The sequence below is a fragment of the Amborella trichopoda genome, chromosome 3, assembly GCF_054954075.1.
Source record: "Amborella trichopoda isolate Santa Cruz 75 chromosome 3, AtrichopodaSantaCruz75HAP2 v2.0, whole genome shotgun sequence".
NCBI classification, from domain to species: domain Eukaryota; kingdom Viridiplantae; phylum Streptophyta; class Magnoliopsida; order Amborellales; family Amborellaceae; genus Amborella; species Amborella trichopoda.
Window position 1 is genome coordinate 58,840,849 of NC_142338.1, and position 12,423 is coordinate 58,853,271.

At 36.7% G+C, this 12,423-nt stretch overlaps 1 protein-coding gene across 3 annotated transcripts; it reads left to right on the plus strand.

The window, feature by feature from the left end:
- LOC18429652 (serine/threonine-protein kinase 54) lies at positions 1–11,297 on the plus strand. Of its 3 annotated transcripts, XM_011623353.3 has the most exons (8): positions 1–118; positions 248–346; positions 868–1,264; positions 7,039–7,160; positions 8,469–8,674; positions 8,844–9,018; positions 9,929–10,063; positions 10,675–11,297. In XM_011623353.3, the coding sequence occupies exons 3-8, from the start codon at positions 916–918 to the stop codon at positions 10,882–10,884; spliced, it is 1,197 nt and encodes a 398-aa protein (XP_011621655.1). In that variant the 5' UTR covers positions 1–118; positions 248–346; positions 868–915; the 3' UTR covers positions 10,885–11,297. The 3 variants fall into 3 exon arrangements, with proteins under 3 accessions (XP_011621655.1, XP_088717895.1, XP_011621656.1); XM_088861769.1 differs by having other exon boundaries at positions 1–346; XM_011623354.3 differs by lacking the exon at positions 248–346.
- Positions 11,298–12,423: the final 1,126 nt, after the last annotated feature.

Genomic DNA, 12,423 nt, shown 5'->3' on the forward strand with positions numbered 1-12,423 from the left:
GTGACGTCACAGTGACGTCGTCCGCTCGAGACGACCCGGAGCTCTGACGTTTCTAACTCAGGTCTTCAACGGCGAAATGCCACCGTTGCTAGGGTTAGGTTTTCCTATTTTTGTATTGGTAGGTCAACTGACCAGACATTTATTCTAGGGTTTCTTTCTCCTTTGAATTTGAGCAAAGCTTTTTTCTCATCTTCTCGCTGTGAATTTTTGTTTGGTGTCCTGTCTTATATGGCGGCCGTTACGGAAGTGGAATCTGGTGTTGAGTTTCGTTCCGAGAATTACTTTTCTTATTGGACTTTTTCGTGGAATGAGGCGTTTAATGTAGTGCTGTTTTAGGGAATACTAGGTAGCTTTCCATTTCCTCTTGCCTCTTATTTCTTTGTTCATTTCCTTGTTTTGTGGGTTTTTTATATATTTCCTTGTTTTGTGGGTTTTTTTATAGGAAGAATTTTGAATTGGTTGGGCGATATATATATTGGTTTAAGCCATTGAGGAATAGGATTTATTTCTTTTTTTTCATTTCTCTCTGTTTGCTGATATTGTTGAATTCCCATTTGCTTGTAAAGTTATTCGGATATTACTGGCATCTAAAGGTTATTATTCACTTTTTTTTCTTTTTTTATCAGGAATTGAATTGGGTTTGTAGGATTTCCTTTTCCATTTTCTTTTCTGCTTCTTGTCAAGGGTTTTCTGAGGCTGTACAAGGAATTTAGCTAGAAAATTATTATACATTCATAAACTTTTTTGTTTAAATCGGTATTCATTTTGTTTTTGGTACGTTCCTTGTTTGAGTTGAACATATCATTGACAAACAGTGATTTTGACTTGAGGTTAATGCCTGTTTGATCTGGGTTTTTGAAATTGAAGGTATTTCAAGAATTCCAGTGTTGCAGGTTCTGACTTGGAACTGAAAATATGGAAGGACATTCTTCTAAACAGGTTGATGAGGAAAATGTGGATGTTGGAAAAAGAGAGAAATCTGTGTCTATTGACCTTGGGGGGATTACTTCAAAAGCAAAAATGAGCAGTAGTGGAAGTTTGAACAGTAAGGATCTTTTTTTCAGAGCGGATAAAATTGATTTGAAGACATTGGATTATCAGTTGGAGAAGCATCTTGGCCGGGTTTGGTCTAGGGGGAAGGAGGCTGTGAGGCCAAAGGAACAATGGGAAATTGATTTGTCGAAACTTGATATAAGGCACGTCATTGCGCATGGGACTTATGGTACGGTGTATAAAGGTGTTTATGATGGGCAAGACGTGGCAGGTAGGCTCCTGCCTAGAATCTTTTTTGCTATACTTTGCAATAATATTTGTGTCTTTGCATCAAGTATTAACTGACAGCGATTTAATAACTGCTGATCTTTCTGCCTCTACTCTTTTTGCAGTTCTTTATGTTGCAATATGGCTTTTTATATTCTTTTTACCAAGTGAGAGTTTGTTATTTCAAAACTTTTTGAGATTACAAAATGTGCATTTGACATTGTAGACGGAGTTCATTAGGTGGTTAATTATCTGATGTTTTTATAGAGGAGAAATATTCCTAATTGTTCCTAGACTTCGTTTTGCTCTTGATTAACAATAGTTTTTATTTCTTTATTTTGGAATACTTGAACTGTTGAATAAACATGAATCATGGAGAAGAAGCTTTGCACTATTCTGGTTGATCAAGGAAAAATATTAGATTCAAGAAGGAAAGAGTTAATAGTAAATCTTTAAAACATGGTGACATGTGATTTGGGAAATTCTCTGTTTTGGATCAAAGACAATATATGCTAGAAAACCTTATACAGGTCTACATTGTTTGTTATTCAGCCATAATTATGTGCAGAATAATTAAATCCTGTAGGACTAAAGCCTCTTGAATTCTATATTATCTGATGTAAAAGAAACCAAGAAATTTGGATTTAGTTCAGAGTGAGGTAACTGTGAATCACTGACTCAAAACTTGGTAATTTAGATGAATTGCTTTATACCTCTGGCTGTGCACTATTCCCTGAAATACTTGCAGTGTGTTTCCTATATATATATATATATATATAAAATATATATGTATGCATGTATGTATATCATGTAGGTGATGTGGAACTTGAAATTAGGAACTTGAAATTACCACTGAAAATGGGAGAATTATTCATTGACATGCATGACATTTAAATTCCTAGGGTAGTAGGTTCCAAGCCTTATGTGAATTGCATTGGATAGGAAACAAGAATAGGGATTTATTTTTAGATGGTGGGTGTTACAGGGGAATATGCTTAAGAGAGTGGGGGAGGTAGGGGGGAAGCTTCCTATATTCTGGGGGTTCTTGGGTGGCGATGTGGAAAATGGGATTGAGAGGGGACCATTGCAGGATGAGAGCTAGCTATTAATAAATCTTCTTAGGACATTGGGGATGGGGTCTTGTATTGAAGGTGGAACCCCCAAGTTGAAATGGAATCCTCTATTTGGATATCTTTTTAAGGTATTATTTAAGTATTTGACACTTTCAATATAAGCCAATAATGATGTGGACAAGCTGCCTAATTTTGGGGCTATACTGCCTCTTTTGGCTGGAGATTTTTTGTGGAACAGTCATACTTATTTAATAGTCATTTAGTGAATCCTAGGAGTTCAGAAGCATAGATTGAATATTTGCCAAGATCCTGTTGCTTTCTCATCTTGCTACTTCATTCATCTTGTTCTATGGTTTTTTGACTTCTCTGTATTAGCTATAGATAATGGTATTTGAGGTGAGCTCTTTATAGTTTAGAGTGTTTGTGGACATCCATGGCCCAAGCCTCTTGGGTACAAGGCGAGGAAGAGAAGAATGGTATATAATTTTTTCAAGGAATTGTGGGATAGCATATTGGCACTATCAACTGCAACGGTAGACCTCAAAACAGAATATAATTTAACAGAATTCTGAAACTTCTACAATGGAAGAAGGGGAACTCTGAAGGTTCTGTTGCCATGGCTTCTTCCATGGCAGATCAACATACTTAGATGCTGCCTTCAATAAAATGAAGTTCTATCTTGATTCCTTCTCGGCCCCCTGGATTTTTCTCGGTGCCTTGAATCACATGACTGGCAGTCCTACATAAAAGTTCAATTAGGAATTTACATAGCACACTCTTCCCCAAAAGTCCTATAGATAGCCCCAAACTTTTTCAAAAGTTCTACATCCCACACCCGCCATCCAATTTCAAGCAAAATAGATCTATTTTTACATAACGACCCTCTTTTTGGTTCGAAATTCCCCTTAAGTTCCCAACCATAAAATTTGGGTTGCTCCCGCTTCTCTCTGCCTGCTACATCTCTGGGCCCTCTTCCTCTCTCTAAGGCTGAAGTGGCTCATGAGTCTGAACTCTGTTTGTGTATGTATGGGTGTGCGCAAAACCCACAAATCAAAAATTTTCAGTCCAATTGGGTTACGCCAAGAACATAGTGCGATGTTCTGATGTTCAGCTAACTTTGATAAAATGGATCAATTTATAGTCCATGAACGGATCAATTTACAGTCCATGAACAGAGTTTTCTTTGGCCTGGAATATGGCAAACTAGAATACACAACTTGTCAAATTTTGTACACAAATTAGAGCGAAATAATGCAAAATTGTAACCAAAACTCTGCATGACATGCAAAATTCTAGCCGAGTCCAAGAAAGCATTTGTAATTTCCTGTCCAAAATCAAGCAAAATTACCAACTGGAGACAATTTAAAGAGGAAGACTAGGACAAGAAGCATGTGAAGAAATTAAAATGGGGTGGATTACGAACCATATGAAGCAATAGATTATACTAGACAAAACCCAATGAAAATTCTAAAAAATTAAGAAAAACCCTACCATAACCTCACTATCAAACATGTAGATTTTAACAACTCCCAATTTATACATTTTTGCCCATTTATGAATGCAAGCAGTCAATTTATCAAATAAAAATAGCTTATCCAAACCCATAAAAAAATTATCCAATCTGGTTAGAGAAAAGGAAAAGTTGGACAAATTTTGTTTACCTCGGATATGAGAAATTTTTTTAAGGGCTTTGAATCTTGAGGGTTTTGGTAACAATTTACTCTCACTAGAGTTCACCTACCATGGGATTTTTGGTGCTACCGATTGTCTCAGCTTTTAAAGTCCTCAATTTTCTTATTCAAAAGCTTTTGATTTCAGGAAGGGGTGTCTCTCCCAACCCTTGCAATACTTTTGGTTTCATGGGGTTATTTATTCGCCCTAAATTTCTCAAACTCTCTTGAAACATTTGTTATGTAAATTTATTTTTAAAGGGTCTTGGTGACTTAATGATTATTTGTCACCTTAAAAGGGGGTTTTTGGCTACCGTGAACATTCCGAAATTTTCAGGGCATTATAGAAGTTCGGGGTTTGGTAACGAGGACTTCTCATTTACTTTTAGTCCAAATTTCTCAACAGATGAGTAGTTTGGACTTCTAAGCCCCAGCCAATGGAAGTGCAAACTTCTTAGTTTTGGAGAAGTGTGCACTTCTCATTTCCGAATTTTTCAAACTTGCCCAAGTCATATGACTAATGTTAGTTTTTCATAAAAATAAGATTTAGTTGAAATTTTGCAAATGTGCACCTCATTGTAACACATCTGAAAAAAATCTGAAAAATAATCCAGAAAGTGAAATGATCAAAATACTCCTAAAAGTTTCATGGGTATTTTGGTCATTTTATTTTATATTTTTAATATTTTTTTCTGGTGCATGGAGGTGAGAAGTATAGATGCCCAAAATCTTAGCTCAATATGATGTATATACAAAAGATGAAAATTAAAATACTTAGACATGTTCCCAGCCGTCTGATCAAGATAGGATGGTAGATCGATTGCACTTTACATTGAACTTTAACCACATTAATGTGGTGAGAAATAACCACATTACTTTTCTTTTTTATGTGATCTAGACCGTCCATTTTGTTAGCTCTACCTAGGATGAGCTATGATTTCGAAATCTCGTTCATTTAACAAATATCACCCTCTCATCAATGAAATTACAATGAACAGTTAAGCGGATAATTTCCAGATCTTCAGGTTTATAATATCCCAGGTTCAACCAAACATAGGTTTCCTTATTTCACTTTCAAATATCAAAATGTCCAGCATCTAGATCCCAAAGCTAGAAATTCTCACTTCCATTTCCAGCTTCCAGTTGCCAAAATGCCCCCATAATGTCCCCAAAACACCTTAAAATTTTCTTCGCAAAATTTTGACTTTTGGGTGAATTTAAAAGTACTTTGTCTAACCCACCCAATTTCCCTGATTTTCTCTTTGAAATTCACAGGTCTTCATTTGTTCTCTCAAATTTTCTTAAACATTAAAATGTAGCAAGTTTCCAAATTTCCATGTTTTATGGGCTTGTGTTCCCTCAACTTTCTGTCTCTAGAATTAAGAGATAGAAACCAAATTTCTGGCAAGTCATGCATCTAAGTTTGGGGATTAAGCCTTTGATTTTGAGCTTGCCTACATCATAGTGATTTTATTTGGGGCCAGCAAGCCTGCTTGTTCTTTGCGTAGACCTTCCTAAATCTATAGTGTTTGTGGGCCCCTAAGAGAAACCCTTATGAGTTTCTTATTATTTTTTATTTCATAAGAGGAGATGCTAACAGGTGTAGTCCTTTTTTGCAATGTTGATTCTTTCACTGAGCAAAGTTCTGAAGTGGTATAGATGACAAAGCCCTTTGTGCTTTCCATGAAGTACACATACTCATCATCATCTTCTGAGCTTATCCCAACTATTTAGGGTTGGCTGTATGAATCTTGTTTCGCCATTCTGTTCTATAAAGGGCCATACCCTCAATCAGACTATAAGTCACCATATCTCATCTCACTACTTCCATCCATGTCCTTTTGGGCATTCCCCTTGCCCTTTTAGAGCCTTTTACTTGAACCAAATCACCCTCCTAATTGATGTTGTTGATGCCGCGCATGGCCAGACCAAAGTCTACTTTCCCTCATTTTATCACCTATTGGAGTTACCTCTAAGTTCCCTTGAATGTATTCATTTTGGATTCTATCCATTCTTTCCTTGGGACTTGTCTTGGCACTTATCCATTTCTTGACTGCCCAACATTCTGTCCCATAAAGCATGGCTGGTCTCACAGCTGTCTTATAGAACTTCTCCTTCAATTTCATTTCACATAAGATGCCAGAAGCACATCTCCACTTCATCCACCAAGCTCTATTGGCATCTTCCTCAATCTTTTCATGCTTATGGATTATCGATCCAAGATATAAAACTATACATACTCATAGTTATAAATATTTCAAATGCATAAATTTTGATGATATTGGTATTCAGATACTAGCTTCGAAAACTTTATTATTTATTATATTGATTGCACATTTAAAAACTCCGCCTTGGCTGGCCTCCTGCCGGGCCAAGCCTAAGTAAAGGAGGAGGGTTGTGTTAGGTGGGCAACCAGGGTAAAACTTTGCCTTAACTTTTCATAAATCCTGAATTTATGTTATTTGCTTATGCTAGGGCGTTCCCCCTAAGCACTTATAGTTTTATTCGGTGTATGGCCCTTGATAAAGCATAATGGTGGAGTAGGATTTGCGTAGCTGACCCCAAATAATTGGGATAAGAATATGATGATGATGATGATGATGATGATGGTGATTGCACATGTAAAATAAAACAGGCACTATTGTATTTGTCAAGAAAAGGGTACAATTGTAACATTTTAAGGACTATTGTGACTTGATGCCCTTTTTTTTGGGTAAGTATGGGACTTGATGCCCTTGCTAGTGCTTAGTTGCATGGTTATAAATTCTTGCCTTCATTCGCATTTTGTATACACCTCTAAGGTTTAAAGGGTAGCCAGAGTAGAAAGCAACAGGCAGAGTAATGAAGCTGGGAATTTGGCTTAACCTGCAGAGAGTTCCATGTACTTGTGCTCCAAGTAATTTGCATTTTCTCGCTTTTAAGATCACCGAGTCGTCGAAAGAAAAATGAATTTCTAAGCTCATAACAAGCGCAATGGTTAGTTAGTTGCAGTTTGATCTGTTGTATTGTATCCTTATTTCCTGGCTTTATTTCAGTTAAGCTGTTGGACTGGGGAGAAGATGGTGTTGCTACTGAGGCTGAAGCTGCTGCACTTCGAACATCATTTCGACAGGAGGTTGCTGTTTGGCATAAACTAGACCATCCAAATGTTACCAAGGTGTGTGCATGCATTTTAACACAATCTTGTCTCTCCCATAATTGCCATAGCATTTTGAGAAGTATCGGTGCATATGTGAATTCTTGTGAATTGAGGAAATAGCAAGTTGTCTTAGGTTTCTTTTTCTTGTTATGACTTAATGTTTCATAGAAAGGGAGGGGAAGAGAGTGTGTATATGTGTGCTTGCGTTTCCTTGTCTGTGTAGTATATATTCGAATTTGGAGAAACATCTACCCAATTTAAAGGCTCCATTCTCCAATAAAGGTTATGAACATGGTTGCTGGGACCAGAAAACTGATGATTTTCTTTATTTATAGCCAGTTAGGAAAACACAACTATATTTTTAATATAGTGCGTTGCTTGCTGGCTATGAATAAAGAAATCCCTACTTTCAAGAGTGTATATAGTTCCTAGACTATAATTACATATTTAAGGTTGGGCTCGATATCCGCAAAGGTTGGTATCAAGCATCCCCAAAAGGTTGGGATTGAGATCCTTAATATTTTAGGATTTCTATCCTTACCATATGCAGTGTACGGGTGACACCCCCAGCCATAGGGATCTTCAAGATCCCGTGCTCCCGATCTGACAATTGTGGTCATAAATTTAAACGCATAAAGGTGAGCAGGAGCAGATGTGCCATTTGTATAGATTTCTTTTTGTTTATTGATCAATATCATTTGGAATTCTAGCATCCTAATGCTATGAAGGTCCATGATTATTGCTGTGATTCAGTGATACTTGTAAATGCCTAGCATACTGGTGTCATACGTGTCAACACTGATAGTGATGTAACATAAAAGATATAAAATATATAATTATGTTTTATGATATAATGGGGTGTAACATATCCGTGAGTGTGTCTATACACACATGTCCGTGTGTGTGTGTGTGTGCATGTCTGTGCGTGTGTGGGTGCATGTGTGTGTCATGCATGCATTTAGTATTATACGAGCTACGACAATATATATTCATCTTTGTGTCAGATAGTATACTCCTATTTATCTGTATCCTGGATTCTCAGAACTGTAGAGTCATATCCCTGCTCTCTGTATCCTTCCTAGTATCCTTTATCAGTATCGGGGCACCTTAGGCTAGTAGAGAGAGTTTCTTTTTGTTTGATTAGTTAACAATGTTAACGATGTTTGCAGTTCTTACATCCCATGATTATTATTATAAGGTGCATCCAAATGCAAGGATTGAGTTTTGTGACTGAATTCTTTTTTTGAATTATAAGTTTGGTACATTTTAACTTTCTTTTGTCAATGAAAAGATTATAATCATGACATCTTGTGATCTCCGTTGCAGTTTGTTGGAGCTTCAATGGGAACTTCAGAACTTAAGATTCCAGCTAATAATTCGGCAAATTGTTATAGTTCCATTCCTTCTAGGGCATGCTGTGTTGTTGTGGAGTATCTTCCTGGGGGTACATTGAAAAAGTTCCTGATAAAAAACAGGAGGAAGAAACTTGCATTTAAAATTGTTATTCAGCTTGCTTTGGACCTTTCTAGAGGGTGAGACTGTCACTTTGTGAAGACGAGCCTAGTTTTTTGAGTACTTTCAATTTAAGGGTTCTAAGAATTTTTCTTTCCTTTTCTATTTCCAATGGGCTGCAACTGAACTTTTCAGGTTTATTTCTTTATTTTTAAGTATGTTGTTTGATTAAATTTAGTGTGTGAACAGGCTAAGCTATCTTCACTCAAAGAAGATTGTGCATCGTGATGTTAAAACTGAAAACATGTTGCTAGATGCATCAAGGACACTAAAAATTGCTGATTTTGGAGTTGCACGAGTTGAAGCTCAAAACCCAAAGGATATGACTGGCGAGACTGGTACCCTTGGATACATGGCTCCAGAGGTAATTGGATGACTTCGGTACTAGCTTTCTTTCTATAGAGGCTTCTCTTGTATGTACATAATTGACAAAATATCATGATTTCTTTTATTGGTTTCGCATTTCTTGAAAAGATATTTCTCAACATTTTAGGGTTTTCTCTTTTTTCTTTTGGGACATTATATGTGTCTCTTTGGTAAAACAAATATAAAAATATGAATTATGAAAGGTATTGTCTACAAAGAAACCAATTATTTTTTGTATAAGGAGGTCGCAATCATTCTTGTCCTTTAAATTTCAAAATGGGTGGTTGTATTAGTGTCATTGAATAGACACAAAGTTCCAAAAACAAATTCTGGAACTTCATGACTCACCCCAAGCCATCGAATTTGACATCCAATGAGTAGGAATAGTTGTGACCGCCTTGTAATAAAGATAAATAGTCTCTTTGTAGACAATCCCATTATAAAAAAAAAAAAGTTTAGTAAATATCTAGTTCTTTACAGAAACACGAATCTTAGAAATAAATGGAAAGAGAATGATGTCTATTTCTTTCTCTGGGTGTAATAACAGTAACAATGTAAGATGAAAGAGAGAGTGGAAATTGAAGTAACAATGAACAACAGGAGCATGAGAGAAAGCAGAATGAGTGAGAGACCACGATGCAACAGTTTTTCTATTTGTGGGATGGAAATTAGGATGAGAGAAAAGGGCTCCTAAAATGGAGGGGATTGTTTCTCACTTTTTTTCTTCCTTTTTTTTTGTTGATCGACTATGAGAAGCAAAGCATAGGTATTGTCTGTGGTAAGGGTGTTCGTAACCACGAGTAGGAGAATTAGATTCCAAAAAAAATTCTTTTTTTCCTGTTGTGGTTCAGTTGGTGTTTCTTTTGACTGTTCACCAGGTTTCATGAAAACTATTATCGATCTTGCAGGTCCTGAATGGCAAACCTTATAATAGAAGATGCGATGTGTATAGCTTTGGCATCTGCTTATGGGAGATATACTGCTGTGAAATGCCATATCCTGATCTCAGTTTTGCAGAAGTCTCTGCTGCTGTTGTTAGGCAGGTTAGTAGTCTATTGTTATTTTCTCAGTACTCACCAATGAGCATAAGTCTCCATTATTAGGACTAGCTATGAAGTTTTATGTTGATTTTGTGAAAACTTAATGTACTAGAAGTTCAAAAAAACTTAATGCACTAGGGAGGGCTGATATACTTTATAAATCTGGCATAGACTATGACCAAAATATTCTTTATTCCTTGGAAGTATTCGAGACTGAGTTACAACTGTAAAGCATTCTTTTTGGAAGGTCACAATAGTATAAGTATCCCCCTTTACGGTTGCAGATGCTGAAAGTTATTACCCAGTTGCAGTAGTCTCTCTCATTTTTGCGATATCAAGTCCTGGACTTTTGACATTGCATTTGATCTCTCTCTCTCTCTCCCACCCAAACCCACACCCACACACTCACACATATACACAAAAAAAAACAGAGAGAACAAACAGAGGTTTTCATTATCAGAGGTATTGATTTTATAATAAATAACAAATACACAAATTAACTATTGTCACCATTGTTCCTATAAATTTAATGAACCCCATAGCATAATGGTTCTCTCCTCTCTGTGGAACGTTTTGAGTGGGCCTTTACACCTTGTCTCTCTTTTTGTGCACAGAACTTGAGACCCGAGATACCTCGTTGCTGTCCAAGTTCGCTGGTGAATGTTATGCGCAAGTGTTGGGATGCAAACTCAGAGAAGAGACCTGACATGGATGAGGTTGTGAGGCTCTTAGAGGCCATTGACACAAGCAAGGGTGGTGGCATGATACCTGATGACCAAGCAGCCCATGGTTGCTTCTGCCTTGGCAAGCATCGTGGTCCATGATCATCATCATCATGACGACTAGGTGCATATGTTTCTGTATGTTGTACATACATACATACAAGCACACATACATGCATCCCGTTCATTCATGCATGTGCTAGTATGTGCATGTATGTGCATGTGTATATAGAGGCACGGACATGCATACACATACACCTTCTGCATTGATCAGTGCATATGATTTTGCATAGGTGGAAACCACCATTTTTCCTATGATATTGGTTCATATAATTTGCTCTCATGATTTTTTTTTGGGTGGGTAAGCTGGGATTTTAAACCTTGGGGTTTTACCGTGTGTTTAGGCCCTGATCTCCCTGTTTTCTCTCACAAGTGATTTGGGGATTAAATAACTTTTGAGAGCATTGTTGATACGGTTAATGAAGGCTAGTCGTGAAGAGCATTGAGCTTGCCCATTATGTGCTTTCATTTATTTATTTTGTCCTTAATGGCTGTTTCTTTGGGCATGTCTTACCCCAACCCTTGGTTGTATTGGCAATGAGCCACATTACTTGTGGTTTCGGTTGCTCGAATGCTACTTGGGTGGAGGATGACTAGATGATGCTTGATGCTCATTACCATGGTCTCTCTCTCTCTCTCTCTCTCTCTATGTGCCTATGTGGGATTGAAAGGAACCTCATAATGAAGACCAAGAACAAATGCTCCAATTTCCTTGACTTTATGCACAGATATTGGCAATCTCAGCGATGCACCAGTTATTGCACAAATGGTTGTCCTTTTGTGTTGATTGAACTCTTAACCCTATCCATTTAAGATAAACACAGAGAGAATCTTTTCAATTAGGTGTTGTACCATTTTCATTCCACAGAAAGGGAGAAATAGTTTTTTTGAACTTTTCCACAGATAAGGAAAAATAGAAATTCAGGCAGTGACAGTTTTCTTGTAGTGAAGTGGGCCACTATGGGAGCTAGCTCATTATAGCAAACAGAAAGGATTCACTCAAATACCTTTCAAAAAGGAAATCATTTGCTAAAATATAAATCTTGATTTGTTAAATAAAACAAATGTAATATACAATGATGCCATTTACTTTTTGATACGAGGTGGTCACAATTAATCTTTACCATTGGATGTGAAATTGGATGGTTGCATTTATTTTAGAGGTCAAGTTCGAACTTCAAAAGAAATTTTCTCTAGGTTTGTAATATACTCAAGTTATCAGATTTCACATCGAATGTTTATAAGTAATTATGAGATCGTTGTATCAAAGGTAAATGGTCTCATTGTATACAATCTTTTTTAGAAGTATTTTGAAATTACATTAAAAAATTGAAAGGAATTAACATCAATTTCGGGGCTTATTAAATAAGAGAAACTAAATTTATATCACCCCTCATGCAAAACATGCCAACCTACTCCTTAAGAAGAGGGAAACACTATATTTTAAAGCCACCAAATCAAAACCTACCACATACAAAAGACTCTTACATGTAAGTTCAAATGAAAATAGTGTCATAGGATGTTGCTAGCTCTCATTAGAAAATCCATGCTTTGTTGCTCTTCATTGCCTCCTCTAGAGAG